The sequence below is a fragment of the Phacochoerus africanus genome, chromosome X, assembly GCF_016906955.1.
Source record: "Phacochoerus africanus isolate WHEZ1 chromosome X, ROS_Pafr_v1, whole genome shotgun sequence".
In the NCBI taxonomy this organism is placed as follows: Eukaryota; Metazoa; Chordata; class Mammalia; order Artiodactyla; family Suidae; genus Phacochoerus; species Phacochoerus africanus.
In genome coordinates this window covers 9,277,391-9,303,474 of record NC_062560.1, presented here as the reverse complement: position 1 = coordinate 9,303,474, position 26,084 = coordinate 9,277,391, and the positions used below count along the sequence as shown (strand labels likewise).

Below are 26,084 nucleotides of genomic sequence, written 5' to 3'. Positions count from 1 at the left end.
CCCTTCCCCTGAACTGAGATTTGTATGCGGATCCGAGGCTCGGAGCACCCGATCTGGGCTTCACCGCTACGTGCCCTGGGCCTGGGATCTTGGCATCACGGAAGGCCCCCAAGCACCCTGGGTGCTGTGTTCCTGGGATGCACTGGAAGATGCTAACTTAATCCACATGAGACAGCACTCCACGCCAGCCTGGAGGGCTGCAATCCAAGCGAGGTCACAAGCAGAGTGGAGAGGAGGTGCGGGAAAGTGGAACCCATGAACACGGCTGGTGGAATGTAAAACTGTCTTTGGAAGACAGTCTGGCGGCTCCTCAAAAGGCTAAATATAGGGCAGCCATGTGACCCAGCAATTAAGTAGCTACCCAAAAGAAACGAAGCCAGAGGACTCCCCAAAACCTCAGTACTACTGCTCAACGCAAAATCCTGCATAATGGCACAAAAGTGGAAGCAACCCACGTTCATCAGCCGATGAGTGAATTAATAAAACGCGCTCTCTCCCTACCGTGGAACATTACTTGGCCATGAAAAGGAATGAAGTACCAACTTGGGCTGCAACAGGAATGAATTTGGAAAACACAAGCCTAAGTGAATGAAGCCATACACAAGACCACATGTTGTATGATTCCTTTTACATGAAATGTCCAGAACAGGCAAATATTTAGAGACAAGAAAGCTGACCAGTGGTTGCCTCGGGCTGGCAAACTGAAGGGGAAGGGGGAGTGGCTGCTATTTGGAGTGATAAAGGGGTTCTGAAATTAGAACACGGTGATGGTGACACAACTCTGAGAATATTCTAGAAGCCACTGCGTTATACACTTTAATGTGTACAGCATCTGGAAGGTGAATTACATCTCACTAAAGCGGTTGTTTAAAAAATAGTATCTTTTCTCCTTGATCAGAGGGTATAAAAATCAACCCTACTTATTCAGCATGATCAACAGACCACTCTCAGTAGGAAAAATAAAGCCAGACACAAGGCTTTAAAAAAAAAAAAAAAAATGCAGGAGTTCCCGTCATGGCACAGCAGAAACGAATCCGACTAGGAACCATGAGGTTGAGGGTTCAATCCCTGGCCTCGCTCAGTGGGTTAAGGATCTGGCATTGCTGTGAGCTGTGGTGTAGGTCGCAGATGTGGCTCGGGTCTGGCATTGCTGTGGCTATGGTGTAGGGCAGCAGCTGTAGCTCCGATTCGCCCCCTAGCCTGGGAACCTCCATATGTCACAGGTGCGGCCCTAAAAAGACAAAAGACAAAAAAAATACAGGAAGTTCCCTTGTGGTGCAGTGAGTTAAGGATCTGGCATTGCCCCAACTGCAGCGTAGGTTCAATCCCTGGCCTGGAAACTTCCACGTGCCGTGGGTGTGGTGAAAAAAAATGTTTTTGATAAAAAATAAAAGAAATTTTAAAAAGAAACAGGCCCTAATAACAAAAACACAAACATCATGCACTTGAAACAGTGGGGAAGGATTTTCAAGGTGACATGTGGACACCAGAGCTGGGAAAAGCCAGGCGGCACGTGCGACTAGCATTTGTCAGGGACGACAGTCCGAAGAGAAGGAAAGCGGACGGCGAGAGGGCGGACGTTCCCCGACGCCGGCGGGGCCCCGCCACGAGCTGCCCCCCACGCACCTCCGACTGATTCACCAGCAGCTCCGACCACTTCTGCCACAGGGGACACTTGTCCCTGTCCTCAAAGGTGGTCTCGTTGGAAGTCCAGCAGCACTGCTCGTGGCTGTACCAGAAGGCAGAGAGGCAGACGCCCTCCTTCAGGTCGGTCATCCAGTCGACGGCGAGATCGATGACCCCGGCCAAGGTGCCTGCAAGAAGCAGCGAGAGCCACTCAGAGGAAGAGCCCGGGGCGCGGCGCTGAGGACGCGCCGCAGCGGCCAATGCAGCACGAGGGCCGGGGAGGCCAAGCGGAGACGCCACGCCTCGGGCCACCGCGCACCCGGGAAACCTCTTTCATCCGTCCCCAAGTCACCTGAGCAAGCGACAAGGCACCTGCCGCAGCAAAGGCAGCGCCCAGTTCAGGGGAACACAAAGGCCAATGACCTGCAGCCCTCGGGGGGCTTCAACCAGGCGGGAGGGAGAGACCACAGGTCTGAGGGCATCACAAGCCCCGGGGGGCCGAGTGGCTTCCAGATTCCAGCCCTTCCGAAGTTTAGGCTTTTGAGGGTTTTATTTGGCAGCACCCACAGCATCTGGAAATTCCCGGGCCAGGGACTGACCCTGCAAAACCACAGCAGTGACCCAGCCGCTGCAGTGACAAGGCCGGATCCTTAACCCACTGCACCACATGGGGAACGTCTCTGGATTTTTTTCAATTATTGATAAAGGAAGAGTATTTAGCAGCAGCAAGGAATCCTATCTGTAATACCACAGGCTACAGCCTGGATGATCCCTCAAAACATTACTTCGAACAAAAGTCAGTCGTGAAGGATCACATATTGTATGACTCCATTTGCCTGAACTGTCCAGAACAGGCAAATCTATAGAAAGTAGGTAAGTGGTAGCCAAAGGCTGGCGGGAGGCTGGGGCACCGGGGCTGACAGCTCAAGGGCGGGGAGGTTCTTTGGGGGCTGATGAAAATGTTCTCAAATTGATCTGGGTGACGGCTGCACAACTCCGTGAATACACTAAAAACCACTGAACCGTGCACTCGACCTGGGCGAACTGTACGGTATGTGAGTTACAGCTCAATCAAGCCGTTACGTACATACGTCCACACAGACATACGGTGGGCGAGGGGGATTAAGGCTCAGAGAGGGAGAGATGCACTTCTGGAAAAGGTGGTCCGAGAAAAAGCCTCAAGCCTAAGGTGACACTTGAACAAAAACTTAAAGAGGGGGAGAGAGGGGTCCTGAAGACATCCAGGGATGAGAACCAATGTTCACCCCAAATTGCATCGCTAGTCATTCACTCACTCATAATCACATCACCTCACCCCAACCTGCTGGGCTGACTGCCTCTGAAAGGCGGGCCGTCTGAGCTGCGGTCCGTGGAGCAACAGCGACACCCAGTGGTGGCTCCCAGTTAATGCCCGGCAGAGGCGCCACAGCTTGGGCTTCTCTTCCTTGGGAGTCAGAATACAACGTCTGGGCTGCCACAAAGGAGGTGACAGGCCAGGCCGCTGCACCCCCTGAGTTTCTCTACAGTCTCTGAGTTCCCCACAGCTGGGGAACAGGAAGGTGAACGGGGCACAGTTTTCCGGCTCTCCCTTCCAGGTCTATCCAGATGAAAAGAACAGTCTGGCCACCTTCACTGTCAAGACCGTCCCATTCTCGCCTCCCGCCAAGAGTCACTTGCTGATGTGACCGGGGCTCGCCTTTCGCCAGCGGTCCTCACCTCTGGCTGCACATGAGAACCACAGGTGGAGGGGGCATGACTCAGAGCATCATCCCCAGGGGATTCTTTAACTGAAGCCTGGTCGGCAGTATTTTTGTCGTTAATTCCCCCGGTGATTCTTTCTGAAGGAACTGAGGGAAATCAGGCTAATAAGGAAGCCCGCTGGCCGGTGTCTGACTTGTTCAGGGCAGTCCAGCCGGGCTCTCAGATCAGTCCAGACACCTGAGCTGAGCTGTGTACACCAGCGAGACGCCAGGACACAACTCTGATCCCTTCCTTTCCCGGATTCATCGCTCCTCCCGAGGAGCCGAGAGTAATACAGGGCACGGTTTTATAAGCCTATTCTAAGTAAAGACATCAAAATTCACAGCAAACCCCTGCCTACCTTTAAAGGTCTTCACAGAAGCAGCCAAACAAATGGGTACCACATGTACCGGAAGTGCCGCTGGGAGGGGAAGGACAAGAAGCGGGGAGGGTGGGATGGGGGGGGGGGATGAGCAGGCCGCTACTGTGACCCCAAGGAGAAGGATCCCCTTCAGCATTCTTCTCGGCCCTTGAGGACACGGGGGCAGATGAGGCCCTTCGCCGACAAGTAAACCCCGCCTACCACTGTAGATCGAAGGTGCGAGAGCTCGGCCAGGACCGGACAATTTCTCTGGGCCCCAGAAGTGTTCTGTCTGAGGGCAGGGACTACATCCGACCCGTATCACCGCCATTCTCGCGGCCAGTCCCACAGCCGGAAGCAACATGTTATTACAGGCAGGGGGTCTTACTAAGGGACTCTCTTTAGCATGATCGAATTTTCTATTCTTAGCCATTAACCTCCCCAGCCTCCCCTAAGGAAGTTCAGTTTCAGGAAACAATTTCCGTGGAGGGCGGGTGAGGTTGACATTAAAAGGGGAGGCTTCCCCTCCGGACACTCCTTTGTTCACTCGGGAAACATCTCCTGCTCACAAATGGGGTGTTGGGATTGGAAAAATGAAGGACACAGCGTCCCTGAGGGTCGGCACAGCAGCATCTGGGCTGGAGGTCCCTCCCGAGGGGTGGCCTACCGGGGACCCCACGGCGACTGCCGTTACGGGGAGCATCTCGCGCTGTTCACAGTTCATGCCAGGGCCTGGCAGTGTTAGGAACGGCCACGATCACACGATGCTTCATTACCGGAGATGGAAACTTCCCCGTGCTTTCTGGCCTCCTCCACAGCCAAGAAGAACTACAGGATGTGAGATGTGCGCCTCTGCTAGAATCCAGCACAGCGAGAGCTCTGCAGGTGCAGCAAGGGCCGGCCGGCTCTCTCATCAGGGCTCTCCGAGCGCTGATGACAGGCTTTCTGTTAAGTGCAGGGGCGGGTATTCTGCGCTCAGATACTTCAAGTAACAACCCCCTCTGCCTGAAGTAAGAGAGCAACACTCCACCGACAGGCTGTGGGCGCCGAGGGCCGGCGCGCGTGCCAGCGCCACCGTGGGCCTGCCCTGCACGTACCCGCCAGCAGGCCGATGAGCAGCATCACCACCCATCCTGACCAGGCGTCCAGCAGGCTCTTGATGAACTCCCATATGGACTCCTTGCTCTTGCTGGTTATCTGGAAACCAAGGACACAGCAGGTGAGGGCAATCCTTTCCAGTTCGCGCTTCCTTCCCTGAAACTGCTGCCTCGGCCAACAGGGTGAGTGAGAAGACGAAGGTGATGAGGCAACAGGATTCCCGCTTCCGTGAGCCATTCCGACCCGAGAGCGCAACGACCCAATGGGCTTTCTAGTTCACAGAGCGCTAAAGACGCCGGAAGAGCCTCGGAAGAACGAGAAGCCAAAACAATGCATTCCATTAAAACACCTCAGCAAGTGTGATGTGACCTTTGATTCCTCCACAGCCTTTCGGAAAGGGGGACACGGATTTGGTGTCACCATTTTTTTTTTATTATTATTATTTTTTGCTTTTGAGGGTCACACCCGCAGCACATGGAAGTTCCCAGGCTAGGGGGTCCAATCAGAGCCACAGCAACACCAGATCCGAGCCCCATCGTGACCTACACCACAGCTCACAGCAACGCCAGATCCTTAACCCACTGAGCGAGGCCAGGGATTGAACCCGCAACCTCATGGTTCCCAGGCGGATTCATTTCCGCTGCACCACGACAGGAACTCCGGTGTCACTATTTTGAATACGAACCACTATTTTAGCTTATACCGTAAGGTCTGTTCACAAAAAAACCCTCTTCAACAAAGACTTCATTTCCCTCTTTTGTTTTTCAGGTAAAATGTTACCAGCAATAACTTTTTTATTTAATTGAAATATAGTTGACTTACAATGTTGTGTTAGTTTCTGGGGCACAGCAAAGTGATTCAGATATATACATATTTACACAGATACATTCACATGTACACCCATATCCTTTTTCAGATTCTTTTCCATTATAGTTTATTACAAGACATTGAATACAGCTCCCTGTGCTATACAGGAGGTCCTTGTTTTTTATTTTATATACAGTAGTTTTTATCTGCTAATCCCAAACCCCTCTAATTTACGCCTCCCCCTTCCTTTCCCCTTTGGTAACCGTATGTTTTCTATATCTATGCGTCTGTTTTGAAAATAAGTTCATTTGGGCCCCTTTTTGGATTCCATAAGGATATAAGTGGCACCAAATATTGTCTTTGTCTGACTTACTTCACTTAGGATAATAATCTCTAGGTCCATCCATGTTGCTGCAAATGGCATTATTTCATCCTTTTTTATGGCTGAGTAATATTCCCTTGCATATGTGGTGTATGTATACACATGTATACGTGTATACACGCACACACACCCTCCTCATCTTTATCCATTCATCTGTTGATGGGCAGTTAGGTGGGTTCCACGTCTTGGCTATTATAAGTAACGCTGCTATAAACACTGTGGTATCTTTTCCAATTGGAGTTTTCTCCATATATATGTCGAGGCATGAGATCGCAGGGTCATGTTTAGCTCTATTTTTAGTTCTTTGAAGGAACCACCATAATGTTGCCCTTAGTGGCTGCACCAACTTACATCCATCCCCACCAACAGTGCAGGAGGGTTCCCTTTTCTCCACACTCTCGCCAGCATTTATTATCTGGAGACTTTTCGATGATGGCCATTCTGACGGGTGTCGGGGGGGGGGGGGGCGCCTCATTGCAGTCTGGACGGACGGCAAGAACTCTGAATGCGCCAGCATGGACCACATTTTCTGGGCAGATGGCTACATCTAAACACACTGTAAGACCACCTCGGAGTTTCCTTCTCAAAATCTACAATCTGACTTTTTTGAATTTTCCTCCTAAGACTGGACCAGAATTTCAGGAAAACCTTCAGACATAGACTGAAGCAGCTCGAGACCAATTCTGCCTCTTTCACGAAAATACCTTTCTGAATTTGATATTCAAGTATATTCAAAAAATCATGAGACGTTCTCTTTTTCCATTTTCCCCCCTGCCAGTGTGTCATCAAAGGCGTATTTTTCCTTTGTACCATAGTTGCTAAAATGAAAATAATCTTCAGGGAAAAAAAAAAAAAGGAAAAAAATTTTTTCCAATAGTTTGATTCCCTACATTAAACTAAATTTAAAGAGGAAAAAAAATAAAATAAAAATAAACACACTGTAAAAGCATCTCTTTGCCTCCCTGTGTTAAAAGAAACCTCCATGCCTCTGAAATCACCGTTCCCCTCAGGACCCTTTGGAGCAAAGGTTGGCAAGCATTTTCTGTAAAAAGACAGAAAGTAAGTATTTCCAGCTCAGCAGGGCAGATGGTCCCCAGGACAACTCCTGGACTCTGACGTCGCAGCACAAAAGGGGCTGTGAAGAGCCCACGCATGCGCAGGCGTGGCTGTGTGCCAAGGAAATAGTCCTTGGACAAACATGTGCCACGCTTAACGTGCCCGAGGGCCACAGTTCCACGACCCCTGCTCGGACCCAAGGCTGCCCCATCTCCCCTGCTCCTCCAAGCTGGAGTCAAGCAGCTGCATCAGCTTCTCGACCCCACCTCGCTCCCTACACATCCCTCCGCCTCCGGCCTGGCCAACTCGCGTGCAACGACGTGACACAGTCACACTCTCGAGGTCACTCACTGTGCGGCGCCCTCTCTGAAGCTGCTCTCCCAGCATCGCGACAGCCCCCTCGCGGCCGCTCCGTCTCCGACTCGACCTCCCTCTGGGTGGAGGGGGCCTGGCCGGCAGCCTCATCCTCGCCGCTCTCTCCCCCGCCGCTAGGGACACTGCTGCTGGCCCCCCTCCACCGCTCCCTGCTTCTTCGTGTCCGTCACTGGCCCCAGGCCCCTCCCACTGCACCCAGTGAATCCTGGCACTGCCCCAGGGCCGCCCGCTCTTCCCTCCCCCGCTACAGACCCAGGCCACCGGGCCACGTCTAAAGCCTCAGCGTCCACTCGCCCGCCAAGGGCTCCGCGTTCTCCACTGCGGCCCTGGCCCTGCCCTTGAACTGCACAGGGGTCTCCCCTCTAGCCGACCACACGCCGGACAAACAGCTCCAACTCACAGCGGCTGAACCCGAATTCAGTGACCCCGCTCTCTCCAAAATCCGCCGCTCCCCTTTTCTGCCCCGTTGTCATCCAAGGCCTCACCCACTTCTGGCCACAGCCAGGGTGTCATGAGGACCCCAGTTCTCCCCTCTGTCCTGGCAGTGGCTTCTGGGAAGAACCTTGACCCTGAGCCTCTCTCTGTTGGCACCTCACTGCCCTCTGTCACATCTTCTGCCTCCTCCTGAGCTGACTTCCAAGTCCCCTGTCTCAGCCTGGGCAGTGCATCCTTCTCGAATTCTGTGGCTCCTCTGCATGGTCTATGCGGTCACTCTCTACGTGGCACCATCATCCACGTGCCCAGATGCATCTCTAACCATCCCCTCCCCATGAATCTGCCACCGCACCTTGAATTACCTCAATGTGTCTCGGTCTTTCATGCTTCTGTGACCTAAAAGGGAGCTGCTCCTGGAGTTCCCATTGTGGCGCAGTGGTTCACGAATCTGACTAGGAACCATGAGGTTGCAGGTTCAGTCCCTGGCCTTGTTCAGTGGGTTAAGGATCTGGCATTGCTATGAGCTGTGGTGTAGGTCACAGACCTGGCTCGGATCCTGCATTGCTGTGGCTGTGGCGTAGGCCGGCGGCTACAACTCGGATTAGATCCCTAGCCTGGGAACCTCCATATGCCGCGGGAGCGGCCCTAGAAAAGGCAAAAAGACAATGAATAAATAAATGAGTGAATGAATGAATGAATGGGAGCTCCTCCTGATTAGAATCCTTTCCCCTCCGTCTAGCGAACTCCAAGTCATCCTTCAAGACCCAGCTGAAATGTCACCCTCTCTAAAAACCCTCTCCCTAACCATCCCCCCTAAATGATTCCCCAGCACATGATATGTAACTTTATCATAGCCCATTAAATATATAGTGAAGAGTTCCAGCTGTGGTGCAACAGGATCAGCAGCATCTCTGCAGCGCCTGGACGCAGGTTCGATCCCCAGCCTGACACAGTGGGTTAAGGACCTGGTGCTGCCACAGCTGCAGCAAAGGTCTCAACTGTGGCTCGGATCTCATCCCTGACCCGGGAATTCCATATGCTGTGGGGCAGCCGAAAGGAAAAAAAAGTACACACACGCACCTAGAGAGAGAGAGACTGACTGCCAACTAGATGCCAGGCACTGTAGTGTGTGCCTCATTTAATCCTCAGGTATAATGAAGTCCATCCTTACAGATGAGAAGACAGGTCCAGAAATGGCACCCTGAGAGTCACCCAGACTGCTGGCGTCAGGGGCAGGATGTACCCGATTTGTCTGGTCCCAGCGTCCCCTCCATGTCCTCCACCCCGCCCCCCTGTACGACAGAGCCTCCCGCCCCACGCACCCGGGATCATACCTGCCTCTCCGCAGCCGCGCCCCGCGCACCAGCCTTCTCTTCTTTGGACCCCAGCCCAGCACGTGCCCTGGGAACCCCAGCACGTGCTCAGCAACTGGCCAATGAAAGCACGGCCCAGCCCTCTGAAGGGACGGCCCCTCAACGCATCATTACCAACAGCACCGACCTTTCTGTGGCGGTCAGTGTCCCTGGACTTTTCCCTCAGCCAGTCGATGGTGTGGAAGTCCTCATAGGTCCCCACGTCAGGGAATGGCTCGTCGAGGAAATCCATCAGGTTTCCAGAACCGCTCATCACTCCCGCATGGACCATGCTACTTACACCTGGGAGAGGAAACCTGTGGTTAGAAACGTGAGCAGGACAGCAGCACAGAACAATCCACGGGAGCTACTGCCTCGTGCAAGAAAGACTGGTTTCGGCGTGGGCGTCCGTCTGAGCGCCGGCTGCTGAAACAAAAACACTACAGACCGGGGTGGCTTATCAACAACACACACCCGGAGTTCCCATTGTGGTGCGCAGAAATGAATCCGCCTAGGAACCATGAGGGTGCGGGTTCCATCCCTGGCCTCGCTCAGTGGGGTAAGGATCTGGCGTTGCCCCCAGCTGTGGTGTAGGCTGCAGACGTGGCTCGGATCCCGCGTCGCAGCAGCTCGGATTGGACCCCTAGCCTGGGAACCTCCATATGCCATGGGTGCAGCTGTAAAAAGACAAAAAAGACAAAACAAAACGAAACAAACAAACAAAAAAAAAACCCGCACACCTGCTTCTCACAGTTCTGGAGACTAGGAAGTCCAAAATCAAGGCACTAACAGATTCAGTGTCTGGTGAGAGCCCACTTCCTGGTGCAAAGACGGCCACCCCTGCCTGGTGGAGCTCTGGGGACTCTAACGAGGGCACTAATTCCACTCATGAGGGCGCCACCCTCACGACCTGATCACCTCCAAAGACTCCACCCACCTCCTAATAATACCATCACACTGGGGATTAGGCTTCGACAGAGGAATTCGGGGCTGGGGGGGGTACATTCAATTCCTATTATTTGCAGTAGTGAAGCGCTATAAAGTCACCATGGACTTCTAATTGGTGAGCACGGAAGCCCTGTGCCCAAGAGAAATACAGGGTGAGGTTCCTTCAAGGCTCTGGTCACATTTTCATCAAGCGATCACTACATGACCTTGTTTTTTGTGTTTCCACTTAAAGACACCTTAATGAGGAGCTTCCTTATGGTGCAGTGGGTTAAGGATCCAGCACTGCAACTCCAGTGGCTTGGGTCGCTGCTGTGGTGTGGGTTTGATCCCTGTCCCAGGAACTTCCACGTGCCAGAGGCACAGCCAAAAAAAATAAAGTCACTATACTGAATATATATTGTGGTTTTTTGTTTTGGGGTTTTGTTTTGTTTGTTTGTTGTTTTTGGCTTTTCAGGGCCACACCCAAGGCATACAGAGGTTCCCAGGCTGGGGTCCAATCAGAACTGTAGCCACTGGCCTACACCACAGCCACAGCCACACAGGATCCGAGCCGAGTCTGCGACCTACAACACAGCTCACGGCAAGGCCGGATCCTTAACCCACTGAGCAAGACCAGGGATCGAACTCACAACCTCATTGTTCCTGGTCGGATTCATTTCTGCTGTGCCACAACGGGAACTCCACTGAATATATATACTGTTGATTCATCCACACTGCACTCACAGCCAAAAGCACTGTTACACTGTCACTCATGCTGCAGGAAGCTTGTCTAACACCTTTACTTTCTCTGTCAGGCACAGTGCAGCCTTCTTGTGCTTAGAAATGCTACAGGCACTCCCGCCCTGCATTTCAGAACCAGTGGAACCAGTGAAATTACCAATAAAAAAAAAAAAAGCACAAAAATGCAGCCCTAAGAGTCTATGAAATACAATGGAATACTATGGAGCCTCGAAAAAGACAAATTAACGCCATCTGCAGCAACATGGATAGAACTAGAGACTCTCACGCTAAATGCAGTGAGCCAGAGAGAAGACGACAAGTACCGTTTACGCCATCACTTATTCGTAGAGTCGAAGCTGTGGCACAGATGCTGCCATCTACAGAACAGAAACAGATCATGGCCAAGGAGGAGAGACGGGTGGTGGCCAGCGGGGAGGGGGAGGGGGATGGACGGGCAAGTTCGGCTTGGGGATGTCAACTGTCGCATCTGGAATGGATGGGCAACGGGGCCCTGCTGCACAGCACAGGGACCCGTGTGGGACGGGGACACTTTGCTGTACAACAGAAACGGAAGAAACGCTGTAGACCAACTACACTCTAATTTTTAAAAATGTTTAAAAGAGAGAGAGAGACTGTGCAAAGGACACGCTTCCAGTCTGCAAACGGAAACAAGAAGGCCTTCTCCAACCTCCGCTGGAAACGTGCATTCCCGAGGACCTGAACTTGCGGGACCTTGCACGTGCACTCTGTGAATGACCAGGCAAGGGCCACCTGCATCGACCCGGGGGTGCCAGATACATTTCGGGGAGCAGCCCAATTCACACGTACAGAACCCTTAGCTAAAAATGAAGCTCAGCGCCGTGTCTGGAGAACCTCACGTTCTGCCAGAGCGAGCCGTCAACAGGAGAGGGTGGAGGGGAGATGGGGCTGAGGCCCAGCACTCAAAACCCAATCCCTGGAGCCAAAGCGGACACCAGTTCTCCCGGGCGATGAGGCGGATCACGCAGGCGGGCAGCCTCGGTGGCGGTCACCGTGGATGCACGACAACGGCTGAGAGAAGATGCTGACAAGACAACTGGCTGGTAGGAGCCACGGCCTTGGGCGGAGGGGCGGTCCTCCGCACCAGGGGGCGGCCGGGGGATGCGCGAGGAGGCAGGACCACGTGCCGCGTGAGCCATGCCACGGCCCCAATGTTGGTGTGCCCCTCCCCCAAGTTTGGATACTGAAATCCTAACCCCCGACGTGCTGGTATGAGAAGGTGGGGTCTTTGGGAGGTGACCGGGTCATAAGGCCAGTGCCCTCATGCATGGGAGCAGTGCCCTTAAAAAAGAGGCGCCAGGGAGCTCCTGCTGTGGCTCGGCAGGTTAACAACCTGACCAGTGTCCATGAGGAGGTGGGTTCAATCCCTGGCCTCACTCAGGGAGGTAAGGATCCAGCCTTGCCGTGAGCTGCAGTATAGGTCGCAGAGGTGGCTCACATCTGGCTGTGGCTGTGGTGTAGGCTGGCAGCTGCAGCTCCAATGAGACCCCTAGCCTGGGCACCTCCATATGCCCCAGGTGCAGCCCTAGATAGACAAAAAAAAAAAAAAAGAGAGAGAGAGAGAGGCCCCAGCGGAGTTCCCTTGTGGCTCAGCACGTTAAGGATCTGGTGTTGTCACTGCAGTGGATCGGGTCACTGCTATGGTGCGGGTTCAATCCTTAGCCTAGGAACTTCCACATGCCGCAGGTGTGGCCAAAAAAAAAAAAAAAAAAAAAAAGAGCCCCAGGGAGTCCCCCCTTGCCCCTTCCACCATGAAAGGACACAACAAGAAATCCAATGGGGAGAAGGGCCCCTTCCCCCTGTACCACACAGGCACCTGATCTCAGACATCCAGCCTCCAGAGCTGCGAGAAATAAATGCCTATCATTAATAATAATAAATATTTTTCCATTGAAATATTTATATTTAAATAAATAGTTAAATTACTAAAGTAGGGGAGTTCCCGTCATGGCGCAGTGGTTAACGAATCCGACTAGGAACCATGAGGTTGCGGGTTCGGTCCCTGCCCTTGCTCAGTGGGTTAACGATCCGACGTTGCCGTGAGCTGCGGTGTAGGTTGCAGACGCGGCTCGGATCCCGTGTTGCTGTGGCTCTGGTGTAGGCCGGCGGCTACAGCTCCGATTGGACCCCTAGCCTGGGAACCTCCATATGCCGCGGGAGCGGCCCAAAGAAATAGCAAAAAGACAAATATATATATATATGGTTGTAGCAGACTCTGACAAAGCGGTCAAGGCCACCAGAGGCAGAGGTCACCTGTGTTCACAAAGCACCGTGAAAGGAATAGGACGCAGGAGGAGAGGATCCGAGAACACCGAGCTCTGAGCCAGACCTTAATTAGACGGGCAACTAAAAAAAATACACAGAAAAAGCGAGTGGTTAAAGGATCCAGCGTTGTCACTGCTGTGTGGTGTGGGTTCGATCTCTGGCCCAGGAACTTCTGCACGCCTCAGGTGCAACCAACAACAACAAAAAAAACTAGCTTCCTGTCTTACGGATTTTCCAGAAGCTCCATCAATCAATCACAAGCAGCCTCCATGAAGTCCCTTTTCTTGCAACCTGCGTGGATTCCACCAGGCACCCAGCTCAGGGTTGATGTCTGCTGGCTGTCAGCTCCTGGCTGCTGGCTGCTCCTCTGAAGGCCACCAGCCTGAGCCCCGCGGGGGTGTCATTGCACGATGAGGCCACCAGAGGGTGCTCTGCGAGCAGCCCTGCTGCCTGGAGCACCGGGAGTCCATTCTCCATCCGCTCCCACCTCTGCCCAGAGGGAAGGCAGGTGGCCTTCCTCGCCCGGCCTCACCTGCGGTCCTTCCCTCGGCCTCCTTTAGCCCTGACTCCTGCCTCAGGTCACAGGAACCTCCTGTCTTCACAGTCCAAGGCTTGGGTTTTCTGCCCTGAGAGACTCAGGGGCAATTCTTGCTCAAACCCATCGCCACTCCTGTCACCTTCAGTGGCTCCTTTGCTTCTCACCACCCTGTGACTCCGGGGCTTCCCAAAACAGGCTTGCAATGGGCAGGTCTCACACCAGCCTGCTGACCAAGGTCTGGACGGGTTTGAATTCGCACTGCGAGACTCCGTCTACGTGGAATCAGAACAGTGCTACCTCGGGTGGTGGCATGGATGCTTCTTTTACATGCCAGTAAGCCACACAGTTAGGTGGTATGCACTTCGGGGACCTGTCTGTCACCCTTCTCAACTGAAGCAGTGATTGAAAACGTGACCTGCCCACTGGTAAACGCAGATTCTCGGGCACGATTCTCATCTGGGGCTTTTGCCAGGGGTGTCTGCCTTCTTCTGGCGACAGTAGCATCATTGCTCTGTGGAGTACAAGCCCTGCTCCCTTCTCCACGGTCCTGGAGGTTCAGGTCCAAGCGGACTATGCTGGGAGGACACTTCCCGTCAGCCAGGCAGATAGTCCCGGCCACGCTTTCTTTGGAACCGTTAAGAACCAGCCCTGACAGCCGCGGGGGGGTGGGCCTGGGGGGGGGCGCCGGGGAGAAGAGAAAGGGAAGGGGGTGTGGGGGCGAGGATGCCTGGACCCTGCAGGCAGATGTGGCTGCACACCTGGCAAAGGGCGGAGTGCCCTCTAAGGGGGGCCTGGGGGTAGGTGGGCAAGGTGGGCACCGGGATGGCAGCTCAGCAGAGCCTTGAGCTCCACATAGGGCTGTGAGCACGAGCGCGAGCAGGCATCCCCCGCCCTCCCCAGAAGGCCCCCCGCCCCGATTTGGTACCAAAGCTGCCACCCGCTGATCAGTGACAGTCTGCAGCCACCAGGCAGAGTGACTGGCCGTGGGGTGAGAAAGGGACCCACACAACCACATGGGGGGAGCTCCTGCTGTGGCGCAATGGGATCGTTAGTGTCTTGGCAGCGCTGGGACACAAGTTTGATCCCCGGCCCAGCACAGCAGGTTAAGGATCCGGTGTTGCTGCAGCTGCGGCTTAGGTTGCAACTACAGCTCGGATTTGATCCCTGCCCTGGGAACTCCATATGCCATGAGGTGGCCAAAAAAAAAGAGGCATGTGTGGACAAGAAGGAAAGGAGGTCCCCTGGGAGCCAGCGCCGCTATGACAGGTCTGCAGCGGGGATGAGGCCAGGCAGCAGAGACCACAGACGAAGAGACCAGTGGCTCCCCACCGGCGACTCTGCCTCCAGGGGACAGATGTGACATGGGTCACATCTGATGGGGTGCTCCTGGCATCTGGAGGGCATGGCAGGCAGGCTGCTCACCATCTGGGGGCCCAGGGCGGCCCCCAATGCCAGGAGTGCTGAGGCAGAGAAACTCTGCCTTGATCCAAAAATGGATCCAATGAGCCTTTTGGGCACTTCCCTGTGAGGGTTGTTTGGGGACCCCAGGGCCAACGGACGACTTTTGAACCATGCAGATCCGCAAGTCGCATCTCCCCAGGGTGGCTTTCCACTATGGGCAAGCTTTGCTCTGAAGCAGTGGTTCCTACCAAAGCCAACTGTGTCCCCAAGGGGCCATGTGGCAATGCCTGGGGACATTCTAAACTGTCACCATGGAGCGGGGGAGAGTGCTCCTGGCATCTAGTGGAGCAGCAGTGGGCTGGACAGCAGTGCAGCAAAGAACAACCTGCCCCAGGGTCAAGGGCGACACCTGAGAAACTGAACAAACACACAGGGGCCTTCCTGTCCCTTAGGCCAAGGCCAGCTGAGGTCCCCTGCTCTGGCAGCAGGACCAGCACCTCGCCCACCCTTCTGCACATCCGGAGCAGGGGGCGTCTGGCTGAAACTCAGCTTCCGATCCAGCACGGCCAGGGTGGGGCCCTTCTCACTGGCTCCCGGCGAGGCCACCGCCACAGGTCCGCAAACGGCACGTTGAGTAGAGAAGAGGCCATGGGCTCAAGTGAGACACCCGGGGAGCTGGCCAGGAGCAGGGGCCAGAGAAAAAGCCAGGGCACCAGGACAGTAAGTGGCCCGGGCGGGGGGTGGGGGGCGTCTGGCAGGAAGGAGACCTCCCGGAGGCGCGTTCAGCAGGGCCCAGGCCCATCCGAGCCTGGCTGTGCCACCCAGCTGCCAGCGGCCTTTCGGAAACCCCACCCCCCAGCGCCAGCCCAGGGGAGTCCAATCAGGGACTGGGGGCCCAGGCACCAGCATTTTTAAAGCTCCCCAGCTGCTTCCAATGTACAGCCTCTCGAATGAGACCCTGACTCAGGTTGGGATGTGCCCATGAATCCGGGGCGGGGGTGGGGGCTCTTATTAAAAGGCAGATTCCGATCCTGGAGGCGGGGTGGGGCAGAGGGCAGTCCCCGGCCCCTCCGCCCGGCTCGGCCAGGCCAGCTCCCCATCCGGTCGCTCAGTTCTCTGACCAGGGGAGGAAATGAGCAGCTCAAACCGGAGGAGGAGCCCCCGGACTGCCTCTCTTCACGCCCTGAACCTCTGTGCACACAACCCCACGACCCCCTTGGGAAATGCAAGGCAATATACTTTCAGAGCTAGCTTCGAATTGTACAACAGATGCGGTTCTCTTCATCTGCTCATGGGCTTCCAGAAGAGAAATGTTTTGGCCATCCATGTGTGATGCTAGAGCAAACATCTGTCTATCTGTTCACTTCTGCTGCCCTAAACTCGAAGAGGAAAAGAGAAAGTTTAAACGACAACAAACATAAGGATCTGACCTTGTCCCTACAGCCGTCTGGGGCACTGCTGTGGTGTGGGTTCGATCCCTGGCCCGGGGAAATTCCACATGTTAGGGGCGCAGCCAAAACACACACACACACACACAACAAGCATACCAGTATTTTCTGCCCCCACAATGATCCCCCAACACACACACACACACACACACACACACACACACACACACACACGGGACTCCATCAAGTAAACAAATATATGCATATGGGAGTCTCAGAAGAAGAGAAAGGAAAAGGCAGACGCGGGGAGGAGGTAGCCATGTATGGCTCTCCCTGGGCCTCCTGGCCGGCATTCCTGCCGCACCTAAGGAAGTTCGAAGGAAGCCTGGACCTTGGTCTCATGCACAGTTCTGGGTTGTAAGGCTGCCACAGGACCACACACCCGTGACCTGCCCCGCATATATGGCTCCGTCGTCTCCACCCAACTCCAAGAATAACTATTACAGCCGATGCTGTCCCACCCATGACCCGCAAAGCCTTCCAGTGAGCTCCAGTTGATTTCCAACTGCATCTCTGGACCCAAAGGGGGCGGCTGTGCTGATGAGGCCTGCCAGAAGTGCATTCCTGGGAGCAGGTGTTAAGAGACGACTCTCAGAACAGGTGCATAAATACCCCCCACTCCCTCGGACCCTTGCACGGGATCATTTCAAGGCATGTGTTCGGTACCCGTGCCAAAAACACTTCCCACTGCAGGCCGGGGACGGCTCTGCTCAGGAAGGCCTGCTGGCGAGGGTGGGCCTTAGCTGGCACCTGAGAACTTGGATTTCAGCAAGGGTCACACTATTCCCAGAACCGCGAAGAACGGCGCATGCGGCCTCAGCTGCCGTCCAGACACAGTGACGGAGACTGAACCCCTGCTCTCCCTTCCGGGAGTCCCCAAGTTTGCCACAAGCTGGACAAAGCGAGTCCACGGGACCAGCCCTCCATAAAAACCCGAGACTAACGAGCATCCCAGGGAGACAGCACTTCACACGCGGCGTCTCACCTCGCCGTGGGAAAATTCCCGCCTGATTCCAAGGGAAGACGACTCTGGAAGCCGAAGCCTGGTTTCCTCCAGACTCCGCCCCGTGCGCCTTGTCCCTTTGCTGAGTTTGTCCCACATCCTTGCACAGCAGAAAGTCACAGCCATGACGACAACCATGTGCTGAGTCCCCTGAGTCCTCCCAGAGGTGAAGTGGGGGCTCATGACACAACAAGCACGGCTTCCTGGAGTTTCCGAAGCGCAGAGGGAAGCTCCGGCTGCCCTTGGCGGGGAGGGAGGTAGATACCAGCCCAGCCTCTAACAGGTGCCACCTGCCTTTGCTGGTGGCCCCCCAGCGCCTCCCCCCAGGAGTCCCTGAGAGCCCAAGAAACGCCTCGCACTGGAACCCTCGTCTGGGGGTCCACTGCTAAGAGAACTCAAAGGAAGGCAGCATCACCTTGCTGCCACAAAGGTGCCCTGTCCCATTCCTTGAGCCAGTGACACCTTTGCCCGTGAAAACCCATGAGTAACTTTTATGGCTAAACCGCCATGACCCAGGGCGAGGCGGAGTTACTAGGAATGACCCCAAAGCATGATCCTCAGAAGAAACAAACTGGCTAAGCTCTCCTAACGGGCAAAGTCAAACGCGCCAGCAGTTTAAGAGCGCAGGAAACGTCCCCGACACGCTCCTGACTGTGACAGACGCCCAGGCAGCCAGAAGGCCCAGGCTGTGCTGAGGCCTCCGGCGATTCCAGGACACGGGAGCACCGATGGCCACAACGGGATGCTGGCGGCCGATCGGGAGGGCTGGGGCCAGGGTCCAGGCAGACACGCAGCTGCGGCATCACTGGGGCGCGGCCTGAGAATCTGCATTTCTTACCAGCTTCCAGGAAGCCTCTCCGTGCATATATATATATATATACATATGGGACGAAAAGAACATGCAAACCACACTGGGGTCACTCAGAGTGAAACCACGAGGTGGTGACACGCTGCTGCAACTGCATCATAGGCACCGTGGTCCGCAGCTTTACCCTCTGCAGCAACACAAGTCTGAAGGGCACGACTTTCTCTCCCCTACTCGGGGGTTTCTTTAACGGCTCGATCCAGCGTGATTTTGCCCTTACTGCTTTTCACCCAGGGGAAAAGCTGGGCTGACAAATGTAAAGACAGATTTCTGGAGTTCCCATTGGGGCTCGGTGGTAACGAACCCAACTAGGAACCATGAGGTTGCAGGTTCGATCCCTGGCCTCACCAAGTGGGTCGGGAATCCAGCGTTGCCATGAGCTGTGGTGTGTAGGTCACAGACACGGCTCAGATCGGGCGTGGCTGTGGCTGTGGTATAGACGGGCAGCTGCAGCTCCGATTCGACCCCTAGCCTGGGAACCTCCATGTGCCGCGTGTGCGGCCCTAAAAAGACTAAATAAATAAAGCCAGATTTCTTCCTCCGAGCAGGCGGCGAGCATCCTGGCTGATACCCAAACATCGGCATTTGACCCAGAATCGCAGGGCTGCAGGGAGTGGACTTTGGACCCGGCCCAGCGGTAAAGGCATCACAAACAAAGGCAATGTGGCAGCCAGGCGGGCCGAACCCTTCTTCGAACCCTTCTTCGGCACAATTCCAACAGGAGGGGAGGGGAGGCGGACACTGCTTTACGACTCCCTCCCAACTCCCAAGAAATTTCTCTGAAATAAATTTTGAGGGGTGGCCCAGAGCTTTTACTATAGGACACCCTGTTCTACACAGAGATTCACACTCGGAGCCTACGGTGCCGCAGAAACAAGAAGCTCGGCGAATCTACACACCCCAAGCCCCCGGATAAATGAACTGAATAAAACCAACAGAGGGGGGTCGTCTAATTGAATTGTTCAACCCAGTGCAAAGGAGGATAGCTTCCAAGCGGCAAGAGAAAAGAGACACACACACACAGAGAAAACTATGCGTCTAGACACAACCACGAAGACGAACAACGGACACGGATGAAGTTTGCAAAGTCACGGTCAAGGGAAAGCCGGACACGGCAACGCCTGAGTCCGTTAACACCAGGTTCCAACAAGCAAGCCGGAGGCACGGCCCTCATCAGGCCAGCAGTCACCCTGGGGCTGGGGAAGGACCAGAAAGGACAGGGGGTGGCTTCTGGTGGCTGGTCACGGTGCGTTCCTTAATCGGGGCCCTGGTGACCCAGGCGGGATCACCTTGTGGCAGGTGGTCAAGCTGTACACGGACGCTTGCCACGCGCTCCTGCACATGTATCTCAATCAAAGGTTCACCAACGGCACTCCCATCCCGAAGAGCCATCAGCTCGCATTCAATCTCACTGCCTCGCTGTACAAAAGTTCCCTTTTTAGCTGGCGTGCTGCAACACGTCTCTGACACGTCCGTGCAACACTTTTAAAAGACCTATTGCATCAGGTCTTAGAAAAATGATCTCCCACCGAGATAATTCAGGCCAAAGGTCTGAACCCTCTGACCAAGCAAAGGCCCTGGGGTTGGCAAACCCACCGTGACGTGGGCTCCAAGCTCTACTCCAGGCCGGAGCGTGTTTTGCTGGCGCAGGGACAAAAGGGAAGATGGTCCTGCAGACAGGACCTCCCAGGCTTGCCATGCTGGGTACTCAAAGTGACAGCCAGACATCCAAACCCCACTGGCAGTTGGGGGCTACTGGACTGAAGTCGCCAGGCTATGAAGACGGACACGGAAGGAGACGTTTTCCTGAAACACAGGCAGGTGTCCACTCACTTAAAATCAATACCCTGAAAGAGATCATCCGCTTGTCCTAACTTATAATCAATAACCTAAACCGTGCCTGGAGCTCCTCTCCTCCCAATGCTACAGAACAAACGACCTCGGAGCTCAGCAAGTTACAACAATAAACATACGATCGTACACAACTCCTAAGGGTCAGGGATCCGGGAGCAGCTTGGCTGCGTCTTTCCGGCTCCAGGTCCCTCAGGAGGTTGTGGTCCAGCCGTTGGCCAGGCATCTGATGGCTGGACGGGGGCAGGAGGTCCCACGTCCAAGGCGGCGCCCACATACAGCTGGCCAGCTGTGCTGGCTGCTGGAGGGAGGTCTCTGCTCCGCTGCCCCCTGCACCTCCGCCGCGCTGCTTGAGCATCCTTAGGACATGGCAGCCGCTTCCGCCAGAACAGACGATCCACAGGAGCGAGGTGGAAGCAGCAGTCTCTCGGGACCTGACCTCGGAAGCCACACACTGGCCCTTCTAGGGTACCCGCTGGTGGCACGGTCAGCCTGGAGGGACTCAGTGTGGGAAGGGCTGCACGTGGACGTGAACACAGGAGGCAGAGGCATGGGGCACCTTGGAGGCCGGGTCCCCCACTAGTCAACACTCCTTGCCTCCCTTCGCCTGCTTATCTGGAACCCTGCCAACTTCCAATTCCTTTGAGACGATGGAGTCTCACCTTTTAAAATGCAGACACCGGAGGCTCCTGTCATGGCGCAGTGGAAATGAATCCGACGAGGAACCATGAGGTTGCGGGTTCGATCCCTGGCCTCGCTCAGTGGGTTAAGGATCTGGCGTTGCCATGAGCTGTGCTGTAGGTCACAGATACAACTCGGATCTGGCTGTGCTGTGGCTGTGGTGTAGGCCGACAGCTGCAGCTCTGATTGGACCCCTAGCCTGGGAACCTCCATATGCCTCGGGTGCAGCCCTAAAAAGCAAAAATAAGTAAATAAATAAAATGCAGACCCCTTCAGAACTGTGAGGGGACACGCTTCACCTGCCCCTTGAAGCCAGTCCTCTGGCCCCCAGCGGGGCTCCGGTGGGGGGATCAGACCCAAGGCACGGACCCTGAGAGGGGCCCCTGGTGGCCACGTGGCAAGGAACCAAGGGCCAGGGAACCAACAGGAGTCCCCAAGAAAAACAAGCTCAGAGTCTCGGGACGTGCAAAAAGCGACAGGAAAATTCAACTCGGCCCATTTGAAAATGTTGCCTGGAGCGGGCAGAGCGGGTGGGTCACTTCCCCCTCCCCTTCCTCCTTCCCCTGGCCCCTGCCCTGCATCCAGCCCTCCCGCACCCCCTCTGCTTCCGCAGGGCTGGGGACCGCCCTCAGTGGCACAGTTCCTGGGACCCCAGGCCGCCGGGCAGCAATCTGTCCCCTTTTGGAACACACCCTGCGCGGTGGGAAGGGTAGGAGGAAAACTGCCCGTGGCCTCGGGTGACACAATGGACCCAGTGTTCGCACATCCCGCCCCGGGGGGGCAGGGAGGCCCGGCACGAGGTCTCTGCGTTCCTGGCTCCTGGCGCCAAGGGCAGAGGACTGCGGATTTCCCCAGAGACTTCCCCTCACAATAATAATAACAACATTAACGACGACTCGGTACAGGGCTCCCACTCGGCACCTGACGCGTCCACCACCACCACCACCAGGGCTCCTGGCACTCTCTGAATTCAATACCATCCCCCTCGGGCCCACATTACAGATAAGCCAACTGAGGCAAAGGAGGTTAGGTCTCAAGGCCGAGTCCCACAGATAGTGAGCAGGGACCCAGACTCCCTTGGGGCCCCAAAGGCCCTTCCTCTTGGGTCCTGAGAGGATGGGACAGGCCTCGTTCCCCTCAGGACCCGAGCACCACCTGCTGCCACAGAGAGGGTGCCACTGCCACGCTTCTCCCCAACTGTGTGGAAGGAGCTCGAGGAAGGGCCCCCTGGACCACCCTCTGACCCCTAGGGGCGCAGATGGCAGAGACTTCTCATCTCCCTGTTCTGGAGGCCAGAAGCCTGACATCAAGGGGACAGCAGGTGTGCTGCCTGAGGGGGCTACGAGGGCAGGATGGGTCCCAGGCCCCTGTCCATGGCCTGCAGCCGGCCGTCTTCTCCCCGCGTCCGTTCGCACCATCTTCTCCCTGCGCCTGTCTGTGCAGAGACTTCCTCTGCTTCTGAGGTCACCAGCCAGGATAAGCGGGGCCACCCTCACGGCCTCACTTTAACCTGATTCCCACTCTAAAGATCCTCTCTCCACAGAAGGTCACATCCTGAGGCACCAGGGGTTAGGACTTCAACATGTGCATTTGGAGAGATGCCGTTTCTGCCCCTAACAGCGGCTGAAGACACGCTGCTGGTGAGAAAGGCCACCCAGCATCGCCCCCTCTCCTGGGACCCCTGCAGACCGTCTTCTGCCGCAACCATCTACTTTCTGCTCACATGCGCTGCTCGCTCTCATGGATGAAAGTACAGTCACAGACTCGCAAGTGGCACCTCCGTGAAGGTTAAATGCAGGGAGCCATTCAACGCGGCCTCGACACGGCCTCCCACGTGTCCTCAGAGCAAGGCCATGGCAGGAACTTGGCCACCAGGGGGCCTGACGGTATTCCAGGGGGGGTTGCCAAGGTGAGGCCGGAAATGTCAGTCAATTCCTTTGTTTTGGGCAAAAGAGGTGAGAGGTTTGACTGTGCAAAGGGGAAAAACAGCGGGTCTTTAAATGTCGCAGCAGGCGCTTCTCCTACGCCACCTACGCCTCCCAGGGTTTGGGGACCGGAAGAGCAGCTCCATACTGAGCTACCCCAGCCCAGCAAGGGCCTCGATCCCCGAAGGAGGGAAGCTCCGTCCACCCCGGAGACACGTTAAAAAGTGCCGGGCAAGCACGGAGGAAGCAGCGTCCACTGCCAGCAGTGAGTCAGCAGGTCCCCGGCCACCAGAGCAAGGAGTGGGCTTCCCAAGGGGACACACAGAATGAAGCCCCGCTGCGTGATGCTCCCTGCAGCCACACCCCATACCCACCCTGGTGACAGCAGACAGCATTCTTGGGGGTCAGAGGCCCGGCCCAGCCCCGCCCCACAGGGCTTTCCCCGCACAGGACTGCAGGAAGGGGACAGTCACCTCCAAAAGGGAAGGCTCTGGTCTCCAGGGGAGGAGGGAAAGCTTGGGTACCTTCAGCCCCAAGGCCAAAAGGGAGCCTGTCTGGTGTCAGACGTGCAATGCATGTGCTGTCACCTTTGCTGTCTCTGCGCACCTCTGCCCATCACCAGGGACCCTGTCCTGAGAGGTGGCACAGGCGGCCTCCACCTTGAGGCGCTGTAATCACACGGTCGGGTTGACCAGACCTCCCGGACCCCTTTGATGGCCACGGCCCGCAGGTGCAGAGCTCAATGAGCTGGGGGCTCCATCTCTAAGCTTACAGCTCACCTGGCCACCGTCCCAGCCTCCTCGCTGGCCACACTGCTCCCTTTCTCTCGCACCTCTGACGGTTCTCCTTACAGCAGCCAGAGTGATCCTTTCACACGAGTCCCGACGTGTCACCCTCCCACCCAAACGTAGCCGGTGGCTTGTCATCCTACTTAAGAGTCACCCAGGGTTGGTGCCACTCCGGCCACATCCCCAGTGGCCCGCCCCAGTTCCCCCTCTGTGCACCTCTCCCACTTGGCCTTCTCCAGACACACCAACCTCCTTGCTGTCTGTCCAATGCCCTCGGCCCTGGCTTGCCTCAGGGCCTTTGCACTGGCTGTTCCCTCAGCCCTGAGTTCTCTGCCCTCTCAATGTTCCCATGGCGCCCGTTGAATCCCTGTCCACATGTGAGCCCTCAGAGAGGCCTCCGTGGCCGCCTTGTGTACTGGGCATCCTCACCCACCACTGCCCGCCCTCCGCCTCCCGCTAGAGTTCACAGCCTACAAAATACAGTTATTTTCTCTTTCTTCAACTTGAATGTCGAACCTTGTCCGTTTGGTTCCCCAGTAAACCCCCTGCCTAGACCAGAAGGTCTCAACAGAAGGAGCCAGGGTGGCGGGGAGGGAGGCAATTTTGCCCACCAGGGAACACGCGGCAGCATCTAGAGTTCAGATGTCACGAGTGGGAGTGGGGCAGAGGCTGCCCCCCGCATCGAGTACACTAAACCTCCTACAGAGCACAGGACAAGCTCCCGGCACAGGACCATCCAGCCCAACGGTCCACAGTGTCCAGGGTGAGAAACCCTGGCCTAGACATACAGCGGGGACCCAGCAAATACTGGCTGAACAAAGGAGGATACGAAGGAGTGAGGAAGGAAGGAATACTGGGGCTCACGTCTCATGGAGATGCCTTTGCAGTTCATGGGATACTGGCGGTCTTTTCTCAGGGTACACATATTTCACTTAATTCTTCTTCCAACAAATATGTAACGAGCACTCACCAGGCCCTCACAGAACCCACAGCAGAAAAAAGAACCTTTGGTATGAGGCATCTGGGGACCTGAGGGCTTCCCCAACGCTGTCCCTATTGGTCACATGACCTTAGGCAAGTCACCTGACTCCCCGGGACATCTCTGTCACATGGAAAATGTAAGGGTTGCTTTGATTTTGAAGCTGGCTTCCAACATCAAAATTCCATGCATTTCATTAATCCCACAGGTCCTTTTCTCTTTGGCATTGTCACATGCATGTCATTCATACCCTGAACACGGATGACAAAGGTTTGAGTAATCCACACAGCCGTCAGGAAGGGACTGGTTCGTCAGACTCCCACACCAGCCACATTCTGGAACACACTGTGAGCAAGCTCGTGTCAAATAGCCCCTGAACAACAGGAGTAAGAGAAACGAGATATGGCAAGCGCTCCCATTCTTTCTCGAAAGGTACTTTCACAAGAAGATGGACAGAATGAATTACCACTACATGAAACAGCATGAATGGATCTCAAAATCACGCCTAGTCAAAGAAGCCAGGAGTTCCCACAGTGGCGCAATGGAAACGAATCTGACGAAGAACCATGAGGTTGCGGGCCTCGCTCGGTGGGTTAAGGATCCAGCGTTGCCCTGAGCTGTGGTGTAGGAGGTCTCAGACTCAGCTCGGATTCTGCGTTGCTGTGGCTGTGGTGGAGGCCAGCAGCTGTAGCTCGGATTCGACCCCCAGCCTGGGAACCTCCAGATGCCGCAGGTGTAGCGCCCCCCCCCCCCCAAAAAAAAAGAAGAAGCCAGAAATACAAGTGCATAGAAGCCAGATAGCAAAGTGTACAGGTGGTAGGGCTGCATATATATCAAGTTTAAGAACAGGCACAAGGAAACCGTGCTGACCGGACAGAGGATTTGGCCAAAGGAGGGCATGAGGGGCCCTGGGTGAGGACCGAGAATGTTCCGTCTCAGTTTGTCAAAAGCAACTGAATGAAGACATCACTCCGTGTCCACTGCATCCCAATAGAGAAAAGGCAAAGGCGAGCGCCACAGGCATTCCACACAGGGGTGTGTTTGCACAGACATTTTCTGAACAATATATGAGACCGCGGCCAGTGGGTGCCTTTGGAAAGGGAGTCGAGGGACTGCGAATGGGAAAGAGACTCCACTTTCTCTGCATAACCTTGATCCTGCTTGAAATTCTCACCACCTGCATCTATTACTACTTCAGTGAAAAAGTAATTCGAAAAATACTTTGTGGGTGTTGCGGGGGGGAGGGGGGTAGTTCCCATTGTGGCTCAGCAGGTTAAGGACCTAACTAGTATTCATGAGGACACAAGTTCGATCCCTGGCCTCGCTCAGTGGGTTAAGGATCCGCCATTGCCGTGAGCTGTGGTGTAGGTCGCAGATGTGGCTCGGATCCCGCGGTGCTGT

At 55.3% G+C, this 26,084-nt stretch overlaps 1 protein-coding gene across 1 annotated transcript in view; it reads right to left on the bottom strand.

Moving 5' to 3' along the window:
- Nucleotides 1–26,084, bottom strand: part of CLCN4 (chloride voltage-gated channel 4) — a 66,349-nt gene that overhangs the window by 34,879 nt on the left and 5,386 nt on the right. The window contains exons 3-5 of the mRNA XM_047765251.1: nucleotides 9,381–9,535; nucleotides 4,825–4,924; nucleotides 1,627–1,814 (exon numbers count right to left, since the gene is read on the bottom strand). Coding sequence (XP_047621207.1) covers nucleotides 1,627–1,814; nucleotides 4,825–4,924; nucleotides 9,381–9,524 — 432 coding nt within the window. The 5' untranslated portion in view covers nucleotides 9,525–9,535. The remainder of the gene's footprint in view (nucleotides 1–1,626; nucleotides 1,815–4,824; nucleotides 4,925–9,380; nucleotides 9,536–26,084) is intronic.